The 25,481-nt window shown below is 37.6% G+C and overlaps 1 protein-coding gene across 4 annotated transcripts in view; it reads left to right on the top strand.

The window, feature by feature from the left end:
• Positions 1 to 25,481, top strand: part of LOC126320747 (serine/arginine repetitive matrix protein 2) — a 171,818-nt gene that overhangs the window by 46,373 nt on the left and 99,964 nt on the right. For all 4 annotated transcript variants that reach the window (XM_049994095.1, XM_049994092.1, XM_049994093.1 and 1 more), the window contains exons 5-7: positions 5,132 to 5,290; positions 8,605 to 8,754; positions 23,128 to 23,265. In XM_049994095.1, the coding sequence (XP_049850052.1) occupies positions 5,132 to 5,290; positions 8,605 to 8,754; positions 23,128 to 23,265 (447 nt within the window). The remainder of the gene's footprint in view (positions 1 to 5,131; positions 5,291 to 8,604; positions 8,755 to 23,127; positions 23,266 to 25,481) is intronic.

The raw sequence follows: 25,481 nt of genomic DNA, 5'->3' as shown, positions 1-25,481 counted from the left end.
TTTTTCATGCTATTTACATGCCTTGCTGTAGCAGGGAAAAAAGGAACCAGTGAAAAAATGCCCCTATCAGAGCACAAAAAATATGTGCATATGTCTGTTTATTTAAAAGACTCTGACTGAAAAGTGGAGTACCAGCTGCCTCACTCTACCTTCCTCAGCTTATTTAAAAAATTTTAAAAAAACTTTTGGCATGAGAATGTATTCAAGCTGTTTTATGCTGAGAGAGAAAAGAAAGTGACAGGGGCAAAGTGATGGAAAAGTAATAAATGCTGGAAGATACTAGACAGTGCTTATGTTACAGAAAGAGCAAAGTAGACATTGGTATGGTGAGAGAGAGAGAGAGAGAGAGAGAGAGAGAGAGAGAGAGAGAGAGAGAAACAGTGACAAGGAACATAGTTGACAGTGACAGAACAGTGCTAAGAAAAGAGCGAAGGAGACAGTGCCAGGAGGGAGGAGTAAAGAGAGAGAGAAATTGAAAGTGGAAGTGGGTGAGAGGCAGTGATAATGAGAGACAGAGTATGTGTCAGTGACAACAAGGAAGAGAGAGATAGTGACAGTGAGAAGAGGGGGCAGGAGTAGGAAGAAAGGAACGAGATATTAACAATAAGAACAGCTTTTTGGTGATATACAGGGAGACAGTGACAGTGGGAGAAGACTGTTGTAGTAGGATAGAATGAAGGGGACTGTGGCTGTGGCACAGGAGACAGTGACAGAAAGACACAAAGATGTAATGACAATGCGTTGGGCTGAATAAATGGGGGAGAAAGGGCAACTGGGAGTGGATGAGTATAAGCAACTTACAATGGTGGACTAGAGTGTGTGAGTTGTAACTTGTGGAAAAGGTGTGAATCTGTTCCCAAAGTTTTTAAAGGTGCTGAGGAAGGTAGAATGAGGCAGTTGGTAGCCTACTTCTCAGTAAGAGTCTTTTAAATACACAGGAACACATTCACATTTTGTGGTCGCTATAGGAGCATTTTTCTGCTGGTACATCATTGCATGAAAATCACAGCACACCAGATTCATTTTGTACTGTGTCTGACTCAGCACTGGCTGCATCTCCCTCATCGCTTGCAGTGTGGTTTAAAATCCATTGATAGGGGAACTGCAGTGAGCATGCTCATATAATAATAATAATAATAATAATAATAATAATAATGCTGTTTCCAACTGAAATAATCCCATTTTTGGCAGGATTTTGCTTTAAGAGTTGGTAAAAACTTTTGGCACAGCACTGGTATAAGCAATAACCTTTCAGTTCTTCATAGATCAAAAAAGGGGAGCTGTATGAATATTATAGTGGAGATAGATCAACACACTTAAAAGAAGGAAAAAAAAGAGTAAGTTTGACAACTTTGACAAAGATGACCCTGAATTCTACATTCAACAAAAATTGGCTTCACCAAAGATAATAAAGTGCAGTCACTGACATAAAAATAGATTGATAATATGAGAGTTATGCAATGGCATCATAAATATAATAAAGCAGGTCATCATATATCATAAATAACATTAATGACCTTGTAAATGTAAGTAAATAGTGTCGAACAATAAATAACTTTATACATGTGGTGCTTGAAAATGAGTCCTGCTCGAAACTAGTTGTGGAAAATAAAATTACAGAGAAAAGAGTAAATTGCAGCACTTGTGAAATACATGTATAAAAATGCATTTTAACCCAGATAGTCCTGAATTATATGTTTTTCAAAATTGATTTATATCTTACCTACATACATTCCCAAGGTTGTAAGGAAGAAAGTAAAAAAAAATTTGAGTATTTATTTTTATTTAGTGTTTCCAAAAATGGGTGCCCTTCCAGAAGGACATCAGGACAATAAGGGAACATGTTTTTAAAGTATATGACATTGCACAATTAACTTGTTTTGATTTTTATACTTTCAAATAAACATAAATTTGAATTATGGGCTAAAACAGCTAATAAATACAAAAAAAAACAAAGAAAACAACCTATACACACATTTTATGCACTAGTACGATAAGACAAAAAGCAACAAACATGAAGTGGTTCGTCACATTTTACGCATATTTCAGTGCTTCCTCTTTTTTGTTATCTCGTCCGTTGGTAATTCCGCAACATAATGTTCTCTTCCATCAAATCTAGTATCTAGTTTTGCCCTCTTACTAGGATGTCCTCTGCTGATAGTGACTCTTTTGTTACTTTCAAGAATTGCAGTGACAATTCGACGACAAAATGTCAGATGATCTATGGGTTCTTAATTGTGCTTCTAACGATCCCAGGAATTTTGCTCTGCAATGTGTATAAAATGTACAATGATCGGGAAATACCACTTTTTCCCTCTTATAGAGCATCTATATATGGATACATTTTGATTACCTCGATCTATGCCTCCCGTATGAGTATTGTAGGAGTGTAAAAAGTTAGGTCGAGGCACGGTAATCCTTTCCTTTTGTTCCCTAGAATATCATGCTACAGAGTGTAGTGATTGCACTCTGTCAAAATTGGTGGCTACAATAACAACATTGTTATTCCAATGTACAATGGAAATTCCGGATGCTGAGTCAGAAAAAACTTCATATGATCCTCTGTTTTCTTTTATCATTTTATCTACAGATGATAGAGTACAATTCTTAACTCTGTTTCCTCTTATTGTTCCTGTTGCTTCCACGCCCCTGTCTTTTAGGTCATGTAGTAGTTCAATGCTGGTAAAGAGGTTATCAAAGTATATTCGATATGGAACATGTGGAAGTAACTGGTCAACATAAGTCATTACCACACCGTACCCCATACCTTTCGTTTCATAATCCTTACTACACATGCCAGGTCCTTGGTAGGGTTCGAGCCAAATAATATATCCACCAATTCTGCTTCCACACCAAAATTTGAAACCGCATCAGATTGGTTTCCCTTTTATGAATTGTTTGCACCCGTGACTTCCGAAGTATGGTACTATCGATTCATCGACAGAATGATGCTGCATGTGAGGTGCAATTGTTTGAATCTATCATTCAGCATACACAGTAATGGGCGGATTTTCCCAAAACAGTCTGAATTATCTAAATTGTCATTGTTGCATACATGCAAATTGGAAAAGATAAAGTCAAATCGAACTCTGGACATAGCATTTGTTATGAGGTCGTTGTGACCGTCTTTATCTGATTGCCAGTACACCTTTCTGCGTGACACTGTTACATATCCACTTAGCAGAAGTATTGCAATGAACACCAACATCTCATCTTCTGAACAATCACCTAGTCTATTTCTCTTGGCTGCGTACTGATTTGTGTAAGTGACCATCATTTGAAGCACTTTGTTATCAAAAAACTGTTGGAAATATTCAAGCAATGTTCGCCTTTTCTTCATTGCAACTGTGAACATTAGAGGACATACATGTGTTGGATTAACTATTTCACCACTTTTCCAGGTATATTGCTTGAGATTTAGAACTTTATTCTTCGATAGCCTTGCTGGTTTGTTTGTTTGTGGTTGTTGTTATTGTTGCTGTTTTTGTACTGCTGGAGGGTCCTGGAACATCATCAGAGGTAAAGGATTGTTTCCTTGTTGCATTCACAGAATTAAAATTGGTAGAAATGGCCAAATCACGAAGCACAGTAGCATTGAGCTGACTTGCTGGTAATTTTTCTACACTTGGATTTTTTAAGCACCCGAATCTTCATCTGTTATGTCATCAGTTGAATTTAGAGGAGGGTGTAATGTTACATTCACACCAGTATTAGGTATTTCCTCATCTTTTGATTCTAACATGTCCAAAAGTTCCATCAGTGTACATCGTTTTCTGTGAATACAAAATGACAACATATTACCCTGACGTCCTTCTGGAAGGACGGTTGAAAACATTATTGAATTAAAACTAACGAAAACTTTCAATCGTAATATAAACTCATAAATAATATAGGTTAATTCTTTAATATATTATATGACAAGTTTCAGAATTATTGACTCAATATGATGGAAAATATGCATACCCATCGATGACAAGGTCAGTCAGTTCGTACATAGTAAAATCGGCCCTATTTTCAAGACACAGTTTCTCACTCACTATGAACGACAGCGTCAAACTGACTGTCGCAGCATGCAACTGACTCTGCCTACGTCATATAACAATGCGTCACAGTCCGTTGCAACAATGAGTTATTCGCAAAAGTAAATAATTTCAACAGAGTGACGTTGTCCTTCCAGAAGGACGTTAGGGTTATCTGGGTTAGTTTATTGAAGCTGCATAATAGTGTGTACAAAAAAAATAAGTAAATAAAAAATATTCCCTACCGTTCTCTGGAGCAACATTGCCTCTGAATGTACCCTTAGATAATATGGACAGTGATTGTTGATGATCACTTGTGGTTCTCCACTCCATAACAAAATTATCATGATAAACTTGATGATAGCAAATATGAACTATGTTGTATTAATACCTACAGCATTATTTTATGGCATCACTGGATTTCAGTGTAATGTGAATTCCATCATGTTGACATCTGATGCACAGACATGGCCACATACGCATTAAATCGTCTTGGGCTGAGCACTATGGTCCAAAATGCTTCGAGAGTGTCACAATAGTTGAATGGTGGACATGATGATGTGTGGCCATAGCTAAACTGCGATTAAATGTATTTTCATTCAGCCCATTCATGGAGCTACATTGCAATATGAGAATTATTTGCAACACAATAGATATTTTTGCTTTGTTAAGTCACATTGTTGCTAGAGATGCTTCTGACCGAAAGATTGTGGTATATTCTTGCTAGATAAGAGAGAATTGGGTTTGAGGATATGATGTACAGCAACTTTATTTGCATTGTGGTGCCTTTATAAAAAACATTATTATATTATAATGCAGTTGTGTTGATTAATTTGCATTCATTGTACTATCAATTCTGGTGAACAGTTTTCTGCTTTGCTGTTCATTCATAGTGCAGCTGTGTGTGATCATGCGTTAGTATCTTTATATATTCAAATTTTAATGTTTAATTAACCAGTTGGAGAACTGAAGAAATATAGCTTGATAACATCACAAGTTGTTTAAGATAGCCTTCGAGCTGCAGGTATCGATGACATTTACTGTTAATATACTACACTTTTTAATTATATTGAATAATTCATTAATTTATTTGAAGTGTTAATCTTTTTCAGAACTACATTTATGGAGGCTCTTCTGACAGTGGAAGTGAAAGTGATGATACTAAAGCAAACTGCCCCATCTGCTTTGTTTCCCTACTAAATCGAGAAGTAGCCACACCGGATTCATGTCAGCACTACTTCTGCTGCCCATGCCTTAAACAGTGGTCAAAGGTAAGTGCATTGCATCTTATTATGTAAGCTATTAAAGTAATACAAACAAATGTGTGCTAATTAACACTTTGTGTGATTGTTGTCATATGACAGAGAGGTGCTATATTTCTTTTGTAGGAACTATGGAAAATCATTACAGATGTTTACTTCTCAGCACCTTTTAATTCATGTGAAAAGTTGTTGCTGAAATACTTTCATACTACCTTCTGTCATTGATTCTGCTATCAAACTAAGAGATTTTTTTGCAAGAGTTTGGTAATTTGTGGATTATACTGCAACAGTTGGAAGTTCACAACATAGATCTTCTGTAATTGTCATGCTCAAATTGTTATAATTTGTATTTAGTGAGAATCTGTCTGAAATAAAAAAAATTCTCACAACACAGTACATAAATAATACTGGGTGGGGCAATAAAAGTGGCTCAGAGAACAGAGTTCCAAGGTACAAACAAACACAGCAGAGGAAAAGAAATGCTACTAACTTTACTGAAGCAGACATTGAAAGTGACTGCCATTCACCTCTTGAGACTGTTGGTCCCTGGTCAGCAAGTTGCTGAAGGCAGATCAAAGCTGGACTGCTGGAATTGCTGTAAAGTCTCATCCAAAATGTGCTGCTGTTCATGAAGACTGTGAGGGTTACTGTAGTGCGCCTTAGACATGAGGCTACCCACACAAAATAATCACACACTGACAGATCAGGTGACCAGGTGGCCAGGCTGACCTCTGCTAACAACTCTCTCAGGTGTGAAGATCGTGTAAATATGCTCCAAGGTTCAGCCAGCTGTATCGGCAATTGTTCCATCATATACACATACATTCACGTCCACTCATCAGGGCCACCTGTATTTGCCCCACCTTGTACATTAATTACTGGTCTACACTCAAAATACCAACTGTCAAACCTGTGAGTATTTATTTTCTTTAAATGCCAATGCTTTGTAGGGCAAACAAGGCTTTCGTCCTGTTTATATGTTAGTTAAAACTTACAGTAATAACTCTTACCACAAAATGGTTATTTTGTGATACCTTTATAAGTTCCAGCAGACATTTTTCATGACATGACACTAAATAAAATGGGGCATTTCATGTTTGTGGCATTATGTGCTGAGCTGTTAAATGCCTGTTAGAATAACAAGCAGGTAAAGAAAAAACCAATATGTACATTTCTCTGCGGAAGACATTAATTTTCCAAGCAGCTTATGAGAGGCTGCTTTCTTCTTTTAATACATGAACAACAGTCTGCTTGTAGAATGACAAGATATTGGCCTCACCGCATCACTTAATTGTGACTAATGATGCTCTCAACTGTATTCGAGAATGTAGAAGTCCTGTAAACCATACATGGCAATCATTTTGAGCCAAGATAAGCAATATTCTTATAACGTGATCTCTCACCAAACCACACACTGTTAACTCTATTCATGATCCAGTGTTCTCATTGGTAGCTCAGTGGTACATTTAGAATGTGTGTTGGTTAGTTGTGGCCAAAAAGAAGACTAGTTTCTATTTGTTATTGTCTTGCAACACTGTCTCATGATCTCGCCACCCACAAGACATTCGACCCAAACCTTCCTTCCTGTCCTGTAACAGATTGGGAATACATTTACAGAATATTTGAAAGTAATTATGGAACCTAAAAGAAAAATTTACTCTAGGAAATCACTTAAAAATTATAATGTGAAAATAGATTTTTGATGGGTACATAATTAATAGAAATATTTATTGACACTTTCCTAGAAGCACTTGCATTGGGAGTTGCATTGGGAGTTGCATTGGGAGTTGCACTGGGAGTTGCACTGGGAGTTGCACTGGGAGTTGCACTGGGAGTTGCACTGGGAGTTGCACTGGGAGTTGCACTGGGAGTTGCACTGGGAGTTGCACTGGGAGTTGCACTGGGAGTTGCACTGGGAGTTGCACTGGGAGTTGCATTGGGAGTTGCATTGGGAGAAACTAACTGCAGCCTGTGTATTTGAATTGTATCATAACCAAGATAAATAAAAATTCCATATATTTATGTGTAAAAAAAAACTGTTTTTCCTTTAATTTGATCTCATCTAGGTTTCCTTTATTAAAAATTACAAATTAAAAGCAGGAGGAAATTTTGTAAGTACACAGATAAACTAAAAGCATGAAGTATAGCTGTTCCTGCACTTTCACACTACTAGTTGTAGTGAATGTCTCACAGGCATTGTGATGAAGGGTTAGTTGATCTTAATTGTAGCACCTCTGCATCTTATAGGTGTGTGTGTGTGTGTGTGTGTGTGTGTGTGTGTGTGTGTGTGTGTGTGTGTGTGTGTGTGAGGGTGGGTGGGGGACACATGCTCTTCAAACCAATTGCGAACAGTTGTGACTCATGACATCATAGTTTGGGAACATGAAGTCCATGTATGGCTGCAAATGGTCTCCAGGTTACTGAACGTAATCATTTCCAGTCAGTGATCGGTTTAGTTGGACCAGAAGACCCAGTGCATTCCATGTGAACACAGCCCACACCCCTATGTAACCAGTGTGCACAGTGCCTTGTTGACAACTTGGGTCCATGGCTTTGTGGGGTCTTTGCCACACTCAAACTCTACTGTCTGCTCTTACCAACTGAAATTAGGAATTCCATGATCAGGCCATCGTTTTCCAGTCGTGTACAGTCCAACTGATATAGCCATGAGCCCAGGAGATGCACTGCAGGTGGTGTCTTGCTGTTAGCAAAGGCACTCGCATCAGTTGCCTGCTGCTGCCGTAGCCCATTAACACCATATTTCGTCACACTGTCCTAATAGTGCTCATCATAAATCCCACATTGATTACTGTGGTTATTTCACATAGTGTTTTTTGTCTGTTAGCTCTGACAGCTCTACGCGAATGGCACTGCCCTTGATCATTAAGTAGGGACCGTTGCCCACTGCATTGTCCGTGGTGCGAGGTACTGTGTGAAATTTGGTATTCTCAGCACACTCTGGATGCAGTGGATCTTGGAATATTGAATTCCCTAACGATTTCCAAAATGGAATGTCCCATGTGTCTAGCTCCAACTACCATTCTACATTCAAAGTCTGTCAATTCCCATGGCGAGGCCATAATCACGTATCGTTGTCGTTTGACTTTTGTCACCTCAGAGTAATTTGTTTCATTTAGTGTGATACAATTCTCTTCATAATGTTTAAAAACGTTAATTTATACACAAATGCATGTTATGTCTCATTATACTTTTTTTAAACCTGTCCTGGTGGATCTTCTCGTAACCCATCCCATTTCTTCCCACCACATTCTTCCATTGGCTAAAAGTGTAAAACACTACTCATGCTAATACCTCTTTTGCAGACTGTAACAACTTGTCCAGTTGATCGACGCAAATTTAAGTTAATTCTTGTCAGGAATAATATAGGAGGACAGGTTATTCGTGTAGATCCAGTGGATCCAGTTTCTGTACAGTCATTTAGTGACAATGATGATGATCCCACATTTTGTCAGGTATGCATGAAATTTTAATGTTGTTTTTTAATATATATAATTTTTTCCCCCAAGTCAAGTAACCACACGTTCTCCACAGTAGATGCATTCTATTATCTTTTATTTTGTTTCTTATTGTTAATATTGTCTTTGTAGCACGTAATGTAGTTTAACATACCTTATTGTAGCTATGGTAAATAGAGTAGGCTCTTCTTGCCAGGTTTGTGTGTTATATGTGTTCTGTTTTATATGTGATAATTAACATTGAACAATTCTTGGGGTAATGATTTACTTAATTTACAGTTTGTAGATGATGTATGCTATGCATCTCTTTGGCAAGTAATGTAAATAATCTTTTGATACCACATATTCTACACTAAAGTGAAAATGATCTTTCAGTCTTCCTGAAGCATTAGCTTCCAATTGCGTAAATAAATTTTTGGTTCACAATAAAAACAAATAGAGATTATCCAATCTTAGAGGTTAAAAAACACAATTCTTCCAAAGAAACAAGTAAAAAGTCCCCTGTGATTTCATCAAAAAATAATAACCTCTATAAAACTTGTAATAAAATCTGAACAGTTACATGTATTTTTGTGGAATATGTTCCGAATTTTCCGTTTCATATTAAATCTGTTTACTTTTCTGACCAATAATAACTAGCTTTCTGCATATTAAATTTGGATTGGGGAGGGGGGGGGGGGGGAGGAGGAGGTGAAGGGAACCCAGGGAGTATATATTGCACAGTGCATGTACTGAGATTTTTCAGTGATAAAACATTGATTAATGTGTAATTATAAAAATTAAATGATTGCATAAATGTTGCCCAAAAAATGTTAGATGTAGTTCTTTTCTGCAACAAACAGATTTTATTTCTTTTGCAGTAGGATTCCTTCCTTGTGGTCTTTGGGGACAGATGTAGTCATAGGAGCTAAAAAAGTTAAATATCTTACTTTAGTTATGCTAATGTTATTTGTCCCCAGTCAGGTCTGTGGTTTCATTGTTTCTTGTATTCAGTAATATTTTATCAGTGATACTGAAAAGCTCTTTCTTCTGTGTTATAACAGTCCTCCTTTCATAAAATTAACAATTAATCATGAGGTCAAAATATTCAGTGCCATTCATGTATTTATTGTCTTCCAAAATGCCATTTTTCTAATGCTGTTGTGGGATATTGGAATCATGGTGTTTTCTGTTTGATGTCACTTATTAGTATAAATGCTTTCCTGGATAACATGTTTTAGTTCTTTAATCTCTCTTTTTCCCTCTTAACTTTTTGCACATTGGTATACATAAAACACAAGATAGTAATGTAGCTCAGAATTCTATAACATCAAGAATTTTTCTCAACTTTTTGGTGATACTGTTGAGGATGGTTGTGAATGTGCCTTCAGTTTACCACAACGTACACCATTTTGTGTGTACAGAAATTCAGTACATGCCTAATCAATAGATTGTTGAAATTAATTACCAAAGAGGAGTGTGAAGATAAATGTAACTTGATATTATCTGTTAAACAAAAACACCCAAAACAGACTGAAGTGTGTGTGTGTAAAGACATAAACCAGTCTTTGTTAGATGAATATCTTCTGGCAAAAATGTTGTAACCCCCAAAATTCAATTTTCTTAGGAAAGAAGAGAAACAAGTAAATGAACAAAATGTTTGTGAATGCTTATTCTGCCATTGTGATAATCAGTTTAAATGAGTTCATTAGTTACTAATGTGCAATAATTTTGACAATGTGAATTTTTAAAATCAAGATAAGAAAGATGATTGTTGGATTTCCATGCAAAAAAGTTGAAAGTCTAACAGAAGTAGCACAGTTTTGCAGGTTACAACGTTTACACCACTGTTTTATAGGTTTTATTCTTCATAAAAATTATGTAACAGAAACCATAATTGCAATTTGCATGACTAATTGTTAGAGCTTCCCATTCTTTAAAATAATTCACTGAACACTAGAACTGTTGTTACAAAATAATGTATTGGAAAAATTATGCATCACATTGTACTCCACTTTATCTTTAGGCTCTCATAAAAGGCTCGATATTTTTCAGAAATGTTTCTACGTGTCTTGCAGAGGAGCTTTCTTTTCTGCAGATGCAGACAGTGGTTCTCCATACAGTCGGCATAGGCTATTCAAGCTAATTACCACAGGCAGAAATGTAATGTTATTTGTACCCCTAGAAAGTTTTGCTAAGTGTGCAGGGTACTGAGGTTGCAAGTAGCTGTGATTCTTGTGACACTGAAGTACTGTTGGTGAGAAGGATGTCTTCCTTCAAACACAATAAACTATTATGCATTTCGGATACACACTCAGATCAATGAACTCTGCTTGCTGCAAGTGTCAGACCAAAATCAAGTTGTTTGGTCTTACAGCTGCTATTACCTGGACCCATTCAGATGGCTCATACACAAGATAATGATTCTTGTTTTTCGTAATTAATGTAAAATCTTGATTGCAAGGCAAAAAGCTGTCCTCGGTGATTAGAAATTTTTGCTCCACAGATTTGAAGTATTTGAAGGTCAGCAGAGATTGATCCAAAACAAAAGTTTTTCTGTTAATGTTGTGTCCCTTACATCAATGTGACCACAATACTAAAGTTCTTTCTTCACCCGATTTTAGTACTGAAAATTTAGGAGGCAAGAGGTAACGTGTGGTAATCCCTATCAGGCTACATCTGCAACACCTTATTGTCATGAATGTTATACATTGTTTGACTGTAGGTTGGCAGTTGACATTGATAGAATACTTGCAGAATGGTTAAGGGCAGAACAGTATAGCAGCTTCTGGAGGTCTATGCATATGACAACATAGCTTTTGTTTGTTTTAGTCTTCTCTGTATCATTCTGCAGCATTGAATATGGTGCTTCAATCCAGAAATGATACAGTTTGCTCTCTTCTTCAATATTCTTTTTTTCTGAAACTTCCTTGCAGATTAAAACTGTGTGCCCGATCGAGACTCGAACTCGGGACCTTTGCCTTTCGCGGGCAAGTGCTCTACCATCGAACTACCGAAGCACGACTCACGCCCAATACTCACAGCTTTACTTCTGTCAGTTTTTTCTGTTTCATTTTCACTATTAACTAACTGAAAGAACAGTATGTCACAATACCCACATGTGTTTGAATGTGGTAATCCAAAGCGTAAATTGTACTCTCCCCTGAAAATATCTTTGTATGCTCTTTCACTGCATTGTGCAATAGGATTCTCTTCTTTAAAGAGTTAGTAAAGATTATTAACATTCAAATCAGAACTCGGGCAGAGCTTTTCATTCTTATGTCTCAAGCAGTGGCTTTCTTGTTCTGGTAGCTTCTCAATGTGGTTTCTTATCAAATCCATCAGGTCATCCTACAGTTTGTTAAGATGATTCTCAATGTTTACCTCTTTTGTTTTCAAAGGGCATGTATGCCACATTTTATCTTCTTTTGGAGCATTTGCAGATGTATAGCACTGATTCTATATACCATGCACAAGGGTTTTTGATGTACATTAATTTGTTCTGTCTTTTTTTTTTTTTTTTTATCAGAAAGTACTTAAGTGTGCAGTGTATGCACAAAATGGCCTCCTGAGTCTTTCTGTGTTTGATATCTGTTATTCCAGTGCATGACGAAGTTAAATGTCTTGTTTGATTATTATATTCGAAATTGTAGAATTCTTCAAACTGCATTTTGTTATCCTCCAAACTTACACTTCTATTCTGGTATTTAGACTTATAGGTAGTAATTTGTAAAGATGGCAAAACATATTTATGAGAAAAGTTAATTATAATGCAGATGATGATAAAGGCTTAGTTACACATTAAAATATAAAGTATGTAATTAATCGTGTGAGTCTCCCACTAAACATTGACTTCATTTCGCTAGATTGGCCTACAACATTTTTGAACACACTTGTTGTGCAGGGATTCTTCCAGGTAGTGGTTTTTTGTTGAGAGTCACATATGATTACACTGAATTCCATATGTATTTCTACATACTCTTTGTCCATTTAGTATATTTAATTTTGCGTGTCCATTTATGTCTTTGTACATACTCTGAAGTAGCAACACATGACTTTTCTCGTCCATTGTTACAATGTTTGTGAATCCAACTGACCTGCAGCAAAATTACAATAAAAGAAAAAAAGACGTTCGTTGTATGTATTTGGCAACGTACCTTCATACCGTTATCAGGAGAAAGAAAACTGGCGTTCTACGGATTGGAGCGTGGAATGTCAGATCCCTTAATCGGGTAGGTTCGAAAATTTAAAAAGGGAAATGGATAGGTTGAAGTTAGATATAGTGGGAATTAGTGAAGTTCGGTAGCAGGAGGAACAAGACTTTTGGTCAGGTGAATACAGGGTAATAAATACAAAATCAAATAGTGGTAATGCAGGAGTAGGTTTAATAATGAATAGGAAAATAGGAATGCGGGTAAGCTACTACAAACAGCATAGTGAACGCATTATTGTGGCCAAGATAGATACGAAGCCCACACCTACTACAGTAGTACAAGTTTATATGCCAACTAGCTCTGCAGATGATGAAGAAATTGAAGAAATGTACGATGAAATAAAAGAAATTATTCAGATAGTGAAGGGAGACGAAAATTTAATAGTAATGGGTGACTGGAATTCGAGTGTAGGAAAAGGGAGAGAAGGAAACATAGTAGGTGAATATGGATTGGGGCTAAGAAATGAAAGAGGAAGCCGCCTAGTAGAATTTTGCACAGAGCACAACTTAATCATAGCTAACACTTGGTTTAAGAATCATGAAAGAAGGTTGTATACGTGGAAAAACCCTGGAGATACTAAAAGGTATCAGATAGATTATATAATGGTAAGACAGAGATTTAGGAACCAGGTTTTAAGTTGTAAGACATTTCCAGGGGCAGATGTGGACTCTGACCACAATCTATTGGTTATGACCTGTATATTAAAACTGAAGAAACTGCAAAAATGTGAGAAATTAAGGAGATGGGACCTGGATAAACTGAAAGAACCAGAGGTTGTACAGAGTTTCAGAGAGAGCATAAGGGAACAATTGACAGGAATAGGGGAAAGAAATACAGTAGAAGAAGAATGGGTAGCTCTGAGGGATGTAGTAGTGAAGGCAGCAGAGGATAAAGTAGGTACAAAGACGAGGGCTGCTAGAAATCCTTGGGTAACAGAAGAAATATTGAATTTAATTGATGAAAGGAGAAAATATAAAAATGCAGTAAATGAAGCAGGCAAAAAGGAATACAAACGTCTCAAAAATGAGATCGACAGGAAGTGCAAAATGGCTAAACAGGGATGGCTAGAGGACAAATGTAAGGATGTAGAAGCTTATCTCACTAGGGGTAAGATAGATACTGCCTACAGGAAAATTAAAGAGACCTTTGGAGAGAAGAGAACCACGTGTATGAATATCAAGAGCTCAGATGGCAAAGAAGGGAAGGCAGAAAGGTGGAAGGAGTATATAGAAGGTTTATACAAGGGCGATGTACTTGAGGACAATATTATGGAAATAGAAGAGGATGTAGGTGAAGACGAAATGGGAGATACGATACTGCGTGAAGAGTTTGACAGAGCACTGAAAGACCTGAGTCGAAACAAGGCCCCCGGAGTAGACAACATTCCATTAGAACTACTGACGGCCTTGGGAGAGCCAGTCATGACAAAACTCTACCAGCTGGTGAGCAAGATGTATGAGACAGGCGAAATACCCTCAGACTTCAAGAAGAATATAATAATTCCAATCCCAAAGAAAGCAGGTGCTGACAGATGTGAAAATTACCGAACTATCAGTTTAATAAGCCACGGCTGCAAAATACTAACGCGAATTCTTTACAGACGAATGGAAAAACTGGTAGATGCAGACCTCGGGGAGGATCAGTTTGGATTCCGTCGAAATGTTGGAACACGTGAGGCAATACTGACCTTACGACTTATCTTAGAAGAAAGATTAAGAAAAGGCAAACCTACGTTTCTAGCATTTGTAGACTTAGAGAAAGCTTTTGACAATGTTGACTGGAATACTCTTTTTCAAATTCTAAAGGTGGCAGGGGTAAAATACAGGGAGCGAAAGGCTATTTATAATTTGTACAGAAACCAGATGGTAGTAATAAGAGTTGAGGGGCATGAAAGGGAAGCAGTGGTTGGGAAAGGAGTGAGACAGGGTTGTAGCCTCTCCCCGATGTTATTCAATCTGTATATTGAGCAAGCAGTAAAGGAAACAAAAGAAAAATTTGGAGTAGGTATTAAAATTCATGGAGACGAAGTAAAAACTTTGAGGTTCGCCGATGACATTGTAATTCTGTCAGAGACGGCAAAGGACTTGGAAGAGCAGTTGAACGGAATGGACAGTGTCTTGAAAGGAGGATATAAGATGAACATTAACAAAAGCAAAACGAGGATAATGGAATGTAGTCAAATTAAATCGGGTGATGCTGAGGGAATTAGATTAGGAAATGAGACACTTAAAGTAGTAAAGGAGTTTTGCTATTTAGGAAGTAAAATAACTGATGATGGTCGAAGTAGAGAGGATATAAAATGTAGACTGGCAATGGCAAGGAAAGCGTTTCTGAAGGAGAGAAATTTGTTAACATCGAATATAGATTTATGTATCAGGAAGTCGTTTCTGAAAGTATTTGTTTGGAGTGTAGCCATGTATGGAAGTGAAACATGGACGATAACTAGTTTGGACAAGAAGAGAATAGAAGCTTTCGAAATGTGGTGCTACAGAAGAATACTGAAGATAAGGTGGATAGATCACGTAACTAATGAGGAGGTATTGAATAGGATTGGGGAGAAGAGAAGTTTGTGGCACAACTTGACTAGAAGAAGGGATCGGTTGGTAGGACATGTTTTGTGGCATCAAGGGATCACAAATTTAGCATTGGAAGGCAGCGTGGAGGGTAAAAATCGTAGAGGGAGACCGAGAGATGAGTACACTAAGCAGATTCAGAAGGATGTAGGTTGCAGTAGGTACTGGGAGATGAAGCAGCTTGCACAGGATAGAGTAGCATGGAGAGCTGCATCAAACCAGTCTCAGGACTGAAGACAACAACAACAACCTTCATACATTCTTCACTTTTACAATGTACAGTGTTTGTACGTGGAAACTCAGCGTTCTAGAGAAGTGAAGGTTACAGCGTTTTTGCCGGTGGGTATTCAGTTGAGGAATAACTTTTGGCAGAAAAAAATTGTTTTATTTTATGGCCAGTTCAATCACCGTTTTTGCCAGTTTTGGTGATGTTTAATGATTACTTATTTTACTTTTATCCTTTTTTCTTTGTATTCCAGTGTTAAGTTTTTTTTTAAATGTCCGTTATTTGCACTATATTTATTTAATATTACATATCACATTTATTTGCTCTACTAAAAAAATGTGGAAAAATGGCATGTTGTTGTCTATTTGCACATAGAAGCTTACTGTGTTCATTGCTACAACAGCAGATTGCCAAATTAACACACTTGAAAATGTTTGACATTGTTAGCATCAAAAATTGCTTTTCCACTAAACTCTGAAGAGAATTCCTAATATTGACATTACTGGTCTTGGCATAGCACATTAAGGGCTCTTGACATTGTCTCTATTGATGGGATTCATATTGCTTGTCCTAGGATTCATGCAAGAATGTAGGGCTGTGGACAGAGACTAAGGTGACTGTACAATTGTAAGAGCTGTCGATGTAGGCTGAAGGTGCAGTCTAGTTGTTTCAGTGTTCCTTCACCTCTTTAAAGTTCTTTTTTATTTAATGTAGTTTGTTTCATAACCACATTAGTGAAGCTTTCTTCAGGATTTTTAAACTTTGAATACAGTTTGAGTGAAGTTGGATATATTTTTAATAAAGGAAGTATGTGGCCACATTAATCAGCTCAGTAACATGTTCTTGAAAAACACAGCCTCCGAGTGAGTTGAATTTATGTTGGCATATGAAGGTGAATTTATGTGTGTGTTTGCTGAAAAGTAATGACTCCAAATTTTTTATTCTGTCCTTTATATCGGTTGAGATATTACATGTCATGCATATTACTCAGTTGACTTCCACACTTCACTGATGCAAGTTGTAACTCTCTGCCGCTAGATTGATCCAAATTGTAGCTTGTAACATGACAGTGTGTAATGTAACCATGTTGGTGTGTGAGAAACTGGAAGCATGAATTTGAACAGTTCATCCACACATGGAGCACCCTCTACGACAGCGCGACAATGCCAGACTGTACATTAGCACTGCGACATCTGGAACAATCGGATGCTTTGGGTTCACTGTCATCAATCACCCTCCTTACAGTCCCGATTTGGCCCCATCTGATTTTCATCTGTTTCCAAAACTTAAAGAACACCTTCAAGGACTTCACTTAAGTAGTGGTAAAGTATTGCAAGCAGGCGTGAGGTTGTGGCTCCATCAAAACAAAGTGAGACATTCTTCAATGATGCTATCAACAAACTGGTCTCTCATTGGGAGAAATGTGTTTGTCACCAAGGTGACTGTGGAAGAATTAATAAGTAGACATGAGAATAAAGATGTAGCATGTTAATAAAGTTTTTTTATTTAAAAAGCTTTAAGAGTTTTTCACATAAAATTTCGGAGGCATTACTTTTCAGCACACCCTTGCACATGTCTAATGTTTGCATTTGATAGTTGCCTTGTGTCATAACTGTGGAAGAATTGTAGTGTTTCTTAGAAGTGTGTCCCATCCTCTCACTCAGAAATTCCAAGTACAAATTTTTCTTCTTTCTGGTGGTCATAAAGGTAGTCTTTCATATTAATTATTGCAGTGTTCAGCTTCAAAAGTTCCTTGCAGTTGTATTCAATTTGGCTGCACATCACAGATTACTGTGCTGACTTCATGTATCTGTTCGAATAACTCAGAAAAACACAACTTGGTCAATCATCAAAATTATGTCATAAAATGTAATTAACAACTCAGCTGAACACCCAAAAGCACACATTGAGAGAACCTCAGAGATCACATCACGTCAACCACATCACATCACTTCCCTCTACGTGGAGGTGGAGGAGATATGCCACAGTGTATGGAAGTTGGATAAATTCTGCCACAAGGTGTTGAGATAAAGATGTTGTACCTGTGTTTGCCAGTATCAAAATATCCCATCAACAGACCAGCAACCAATAGGATCATGCACTGTGCAAGCCTACCTCAATGGAGACAGAGACAGACAGACACACACAGAGAGAGAGAGAGAGGGAGGGAGGGGGGGGGGGGGGGGTAGTGAGTTACATGCAGGCTACACACTATAAATTCATGGGCATGTTTTGACAACATACAAGCAGAGTCAGTGAGCAAATAACCCTTGAGAATGCTGCCAGGTTATGTCTTTGTCAATTGCCAATATGTCAACAGTGAGAGATGCAAATAAATTTAAACTTTGGTATGCAGAGTGTATCTGAAACACACACACACACACACACACACACACACACACACACTTCAAACACTAGCTCCGCCACCGATCCAAAGGTGACCATCAGAAGTTATTGATTGTGAATATTAATAACAGATGGACAAGGTAGCATTAACTCGGTCCCTGTTGTTTGATCAAGGAGGCAGCAGAAGTTCACGCATAGTTTAAGCAAAGCTTCCATCTCTATAAGGTCACTTGCTAATTAAAGACTACTGCTTCCTTGATAACACCAACATCAATATTTGGAAGCGCATTCCAGATTCTCCATGTTGTTATTTTCCATAGGATGCCAATACTGAGTCAACGTTCTGACGTAGCAGATTTGCTGGGCCACTGCATGTTTGATGCTTATACTCAATACGTCAGCCATGGTCCTGATGCTGTGACCAGTATATGCCATGCTATAACTGCAAGAAATATAATGAACCACTGCCTTATGCAAACCAAGATATCCCATATGGATGCTAGAAGGGCACTAATCTTAGATGTTCATCAGAAAACACATCATATTTCTGCAAAATACCACCAATCTTGTTAGAAATGCTATTTGTGTAAGGGAAAAAGGCCTTACACTATGGCGCCACCTTGTTATTCTCATCACTCAACTGTGCATTGTAACTCCACCTGTCTGTTCATAGAATAAAAAAAAGTGGAGATCACCACATGTCGAAATAGATTCATTAATTTAACACCGAACCCAACCTCAGTTAACCGTAATAAATTAGACAGAGGAACATGAGTGAAGGGAGAAACCACATCAAACATTACTAAAATATTGGAGTCATTCAAAGGCAGTCCATCTAATCAACATAAGAAATCTACGGAGATCTCTATGTAATGCACACACCGACCTACCGGTGGCGTTAGAGTAGCAAGGTGTTTGGCTACACAGTATGACGGACCACCAATATTACTGGTAATAGGTCCAAGATGGCCCCCTTCCGTTTGGATCTTGAGGAGGATACTCTGGATCAGATTGTAAATACTGCATCTGTCAAACATAATTCTTAAAATCTCTGAGCACGTGTTTATCTTCAATAATATAAAGCATATCTCCTCTACTGCAAGCTTTTTAGTTTCCATGTTTTTGGAGGAAGTATTATGGAGCAAAAATGGAAAAAAAGTCCAGTAAATATTGTCTCCAAAATTCATACTTCAAGGAATATAGACACTTCTTCTATAGAAGATAGATTTTTCACATTAGCAAAAATGAACACGTGCTCATAACGTTTAAGACATGCATGAAACCCATATTTACTGCATATTTTCTTCTCGTGTTTGTCCAAACTACCACTTCTGAAAGCTGCGTACACTACAATCTTATCAACAACAATACTAGGACACGTATTCCATCATCAGAGGTATTGCAACTATTTTCACTTATAACTTTTGATTTTGTGGTTTCTATACCAGGCCCCCATTGCTGTGATTGATACATTTACTCTTCTCCATCATACCTCAAAGTTTGTAGCATGATATCGAAATCACTCTGTAATAGACAGAGAGAACCCCACCAGGAAATTGCAACACCTATGACTAGTGTTTCAAAGAAATCAGTACTCAGATTGTGAAATTGACCAGGTGTTATAGTTAAAATTGGGAAAGTCTAAGACTGAGAAAGTGTTACTTGCCTTACGCTGGCACAATCTCCGGAAAGCTAAGTAGAATCCTATGGAAACGTGGCAACCATTACATTTTTATCAGTTCAACAAAAGTAAAAAGCCTTCTTTGTGACATTAAAAACAATCTCCAAAAGTCAGGTATGTATGACATTCTATGCGAATTTGACGTGTCTAACTTGTAGCAGACTATTAGAACAGTCAAGGCGAGAAACAAAGAATACTAGCGAGACGCGAATCTAAAATTGCCAATCAATCAGCTATAACTGAACACTTCTTCAAATATAAGTGTGAAATGGTAGTATAATGAGACCAGTATTGCGGTGCACACACACCAAGTTTTGAGGGCAGCATAATTGAGGAGTCTATCGAAAGATATATCTTGGAGCACCTGGGATGAAGGTTTCAATTTAAACAAGGCTTGTGCTCCAGCACTCAACTTATTAAAGATGTCACTGGCCATCCCCATCCACTCAAGCTCAGGAACACTGAGTGAGTGAGTGAGCGTTTCACAGAAAATCAGTGCTGGCTCTGAAAAACCAATGAGCATTGAAGAGTATATAAGACACCAGGAGTTGAGTGCCGGCTATAAATGGTGGTGCTCCATCACTACAGTTCAATCTGGTTGGAATCCAGGCAACAAGTGCACATAACAGCACAAGTCACAGCACCTAAGGAGTATGACTGCGTCAGTCAAAATATTGTGCATAAAAAGGAATCAAGAAATTGGCTACATATTAAAATGCACATAAGTAAACAGTCATACTGAGAAAACTTCAGAGATGCAATATAAAGGATGATTCTCATCTAACAGCAGAAAGTCTACCAAGTGTGGTTGGTTCACACTACATGCCAACAACTTTGTCATATCGCAAGAAATTAGTGTCAAGTTTATTTAACATTTGTCAAATGCCGGCAAACAGTTCTTTACATGGCAAACTAACTGCTATGACTGTGACTATTCACCTGACCAAGGTCGAATTTAAACATTAAATGATCACCAGTGATCAGTATTAGTCAGTTGCTGTGCTTAGAAGAGGAGGCCAGGCCCTACAACCCAGTGATTTCAACGAGCTTCTGTATACTGCACTGCTTGACAATTGCTTGGGAACAGAGACACTGTTGGACAGGAGTAATCACAGGCAATGATGGATGGTGTGAAATACAGTACACACATAATTAACACAGCTCAAAATCCCAACATAAAGGTCGATATCAGACTCTTAGTAAGGATTATCCGCACCTCAGGTACTAATGCACATATTATTTACACTGACTTGCAAACTTGAGATTTAGGGGGATATTATCCCACTCCTCTCTAAAGGCAGTTTTGAGTGCTTGTACAGTTCGGGGAAGGGGTGTTTGTGGGGAAATAATTGTGCCAAAAGCATACCAGGCATACTCTATAGGGTTTAGTTCCAAGGAGTAAGCAGGCCATTCCATACGTTCAACCTTTTAACTTTCAGTGTTTCCGACTCCTCAGAGGTCCTGTATTGGAGGTCGGGACGTACTGTACCCCTAAACAGACGAACGTGGTCCAGAATAATCTCCCTGCAACGCCACTGTGCTGTAAATATATCTCACGCAAAGATATGTGGCAGTGTTCGGCCATTGTGCGTAATGCCTGTCCACACAATAAACCGAGGCAATACCAATGACATTTATGAACATTCCGTGGTGTGTAACATATTCCTCTCTCTCCATACTAACTGACTAACTGGAGGCCAGAATTACGTGCCACAGTGAAGCTGGATTCATAGGAGAATGTTGCTCTGGACCACTGTCGCTGACGCTCTACACTAATGGACTCTATCTCAACGATGGCGTGGTTGAAGTGGGATGCATGTAACAGGCTATAGGACATGTGAACCTGTCTGATGTAATTGCTGTGAAATGTTTCTATTAGAGACGTGTACTGGTAGTGGTTGCAAGGTCTGCAGCAGGTGGACTGAGATGTGTCTCCGTTTTCCCCACTAGGTCTACGTATTGATCTTCTCGTGGTGTTAAGGTCCATATACGACTGCTAACATGCTTTTGTGTAGCATTGCCACCTTCAGTGGCCTTTTTTTTTTTTTATAGTGGGATGGTACTTTCGGGTGAACTCTTTACTGTGGTCACAATAGTAACACTTTGACTGGCTTCGAGCTTCCCAGCTGCTCATTCGCCATTCTAAGCAAGCAAATGATGTCTGTCAGACAGATTTCCATATGATGCAGAATGTGGAATAAATCTATTCCATAAGAACCTTCATCAAACACCATACTGGATGAACTGTCGTATGCATACAGAATGTTTAAGCAAAGGATTTTCTGCAGTTAACATGTCCTGCCACAATTAACATGTCCTGCCATCTACATTTCCTTTTATTGTCATCGGTCAGGTGTTCCGTAGTATTTGTTGGTTGATCCAAAACAATTGGCAGTTATTCCATAACAGTTGTCAAGCAGTAAGATGGGCCCACTCAAAAGTAAATTGTTTGAAAGGGTTCAGGTCACTGTGCTTCTGTATGTACAAGAGGTTAAATGTAATGAACAGGATTCATTGTTAAACAAGTAAACTATTAGAATGTCGAAACTAAGGAAATTGTATTGATACATAGCACTCTCATAACCTGACAGTTTTCAAGAAATTGAACTCGAGTATTGATTTTGATCTGTCTGGAGGAGGGTGCCACTTGCTAAAAATTAAAAAAAAAAAAAAAAAAAACCATTACAGTAAGTGCAGTTTGAACCCACCTGGACAGAAGTTGACTGAGATCCTAACATAGTCTTTATACCACTGAGCAATCACTACCTCAGAAAGTGCTTTCCTCCAAAAGTATATCTGCAACAAATTGAAAACACAAATTCTTTGATTCCTCAAAAACTATTAGGTTGTAGACGTGTTATGTATAATAAAAATTTCCATGTTTTCTAGTGTTTTAATGATTCCAGTTGTTCACTGTGCCCCGGTTATTGACCTTGTTTTTTTTCTCCGAAAATGGAAGTATGGTGACATTAATGGTTTCACAAGTGGTAGTTTACAGTGGTCCGTTACTAGTATGTCAAAGTTAATTGAAGTCAGTTGGTTGCAGGCTCTGTTTGCTCTTTATTGAATCAACATTTTTATGCAGAAATGGTGACAGTGCAAAATGTTACAACATTTTGTTACAAAAGTTCCATTTCATTCTGTATGAAGTAGTCAGATGTTGAATACAGTATAGAAAATTTCATTATTCTCTTAAATGGTGTACATAATATGTATTTCTTTTTAGAATTTATAAACAAAAATTTAAAAGTTGTCTGAAATGTTTATTTTCCCAATAGAATATAAATTATCACTGCACACAAATTCTCTTAATGTAATGTCATTTCAATAAAAGATGTTTCTTTGTTGAAGGTGTGCCACCAAAGAGACAGAGAGGACAGAATGTTACTTTGTGATTATTGTGATAGTGGGTTTCATCTGGAGTGCCTTAACCCACCCCTGGAGGCAGTTCCTGATGGCGATTGGTTCTGTTCTAGATGCCAATTGCTGGTAAAAATGCTCAAGTATTAATTCTTTTAGAAATTAAGTGAATTCAAAATATTAAATGACTTGGGCTGTATAAGCATTGTCATTCTTGTTTCTTACATTTTGACATTGACAGTTACATTTGGCTCTTTTTGCAGTTAACTTTTAGATACCACACATGGTCGCAATCACACACTTGTGATTATGTGACATTATACAAGATACTGTGCTGCATTATTGTATTTATTTTGTTAAGGACTGTAACAGTGTATCATATTAGAAAGCTTGGGACATCCGTGACATAATTCAGATCGTCACTTTGCCTGGATATTTATTTCCTCATACAGTGAAACCCTGCTTTTACACCTTTGAAGGAGCTTCAAAAAATAGTGCAAAATGTGGGAAAATGTAAAATTCTGGGAAATAACGTTTCAAGCTGTAAAAGCTATGTATAGGCTACCCTCTTGCATTTTCACACTTTATGTGTGATATATGTACATAACAGGCATCAAAAGATCTATCAGGGAGTTGTTTATTATCTAATAAAAACCACTGATGTAAGTGGAACTGATAACTGGAAAGTGAGAACATTTGACTCAGTTTCATACGTCATAATCGATGTCTTTGAAAGCTGTCATTCATTAATTAAATAATGAAATACTGCACTAGTTACCTTCTTTTTTTTTTTTTCAGAAGGCCACGTTCTGAGAATTTTTTCTAATTGGCAAGTGCAAATAATGTAGATAAGTATTTTGTGCTGTGTTTGCGTGTGTTGCTCTGCATCTCCCCTGTAGTCGTCTTTTTGAGGTTATCAGGTATTGTGGCTCTTCAGTTATGTAGACAACCACACACACACACACACACACACACACACACACACACACACACACACACACAAAATCTATCACTCACATTATAAAAAAAAAAATACCTAAATACAGCACTTGACAACAAGAATAAGTCCTCAAAACACATTTTGCTCAGCATGACAAAATTAGACAACTGATGCTGTGTTTGTTCTAAAAGTGTAAAAATATTTGAGCAGTGCAAAAGTGAATGACAGTGTCAACTAGCGCTACAAGTGGCCAAACGCCGATACACGCTAAATATGATTTGACAAAGGTGTCACGATGATCACAACAGTTACGAAAATGCATTTGCGCAGTAGAGACAGTTTGGCAACAGTTGTGATCGTTGATAATACTTTTATTCAAACGAACCTAGTTACTTCTATCAGCCACAATGCCAAATAGAGCTTGGGCAGCAGCGGGAGGTACTGCATGAATTGCTTCAATTGTTACACGTTTACCGGTTCAAAACAGCTACGTGTGGCGCTCTGGTGTAAAGAAACTTAACTACGTAATATTTATAAACACTACTGGATGACCAACATCATGCCAGCGTTATTTTTTTTCTCCAAGAACGCTTTTTCGTTAATGCATGAATCACGGGAAAATTGTAAATATGTTGACAGAAAGTCGGGTACAGATTAACATTTTGGACGTAGGAAATTTGACGGGAACAATAAAAAATGCTGTAAACGGCGGGAAAACGTTAATTCCAAGAATGTAAAAGTGGGGTTATACTGTATATCTTACATAAGTATGGTGAATAAAAATTGAAAATCTTTCTCATAATTGGTGAAAAGATCTTTCTTAACAGCATTGATAAGATGTTTAGTGTGATTTTGCTCAAACGTGGAAACATTCTTATTTTCACACTGGTCACCTTGTGAGTTTCATGTGTAGCCCACATATATGGTGCTTGAAAATTGTGTTTAGTATACACAACACAACTTTCAAATAACTGAAGGAGCACTTCTCCTTTGGCAGTTCATTCTCCTGTCCCATACTCTTCAAAGCAATGCCTTGTCTTTCTAGCTTATATAATTAATTTACCCACTCTTATTTTAAGCGGAAGTTTTTTCATCAAAGCGATTTGTATTTGAATCTGTATTTTTAAATGTAGTGTGTGCCTCAGAGTTTTAGCTGATGTCCTGCTAACCTCTTTGCTCTCACTTGTGTAGTCACGTCACACCAATCAACCAGGTTCTTAAACTTGTGCTGTTTGATTGAATATGAACCTAGGCCCTATTTGCACCCTAAGGAGGAATCATACCCCAAGACCAACGAGCCTTCTGACAACATGAATGCAACATATTTCAGTGCAGTCCCTCCTTCAGAATCTTCCATTAGTATTCTCATAATATAAATTAATGTTGCAGAGCCTGATGTAATAAC

This window comes from Schistocerca gregaria, unplaced genomic scaffold (assembly GCF_023897955.1).
Source record: "Schistocerca gregaria isolate iqSchGreg1 unplaced genomic scaffold, iqSchGreg1.2 ptg000743l, whole genome shotgun sequence".
Classification (NCBI taxonomy): Eukaryota; Metazoa; Arthropoda; class Insecta; order Orthoptera; family Acrididae; genus Schistocerca; species Schistocerca gregaria.
The sequence above is the reverse complement of the archived record's forward strand: the minus strand, read 5'-3'. Positions and strand labels throughout refer to the sequence as shown.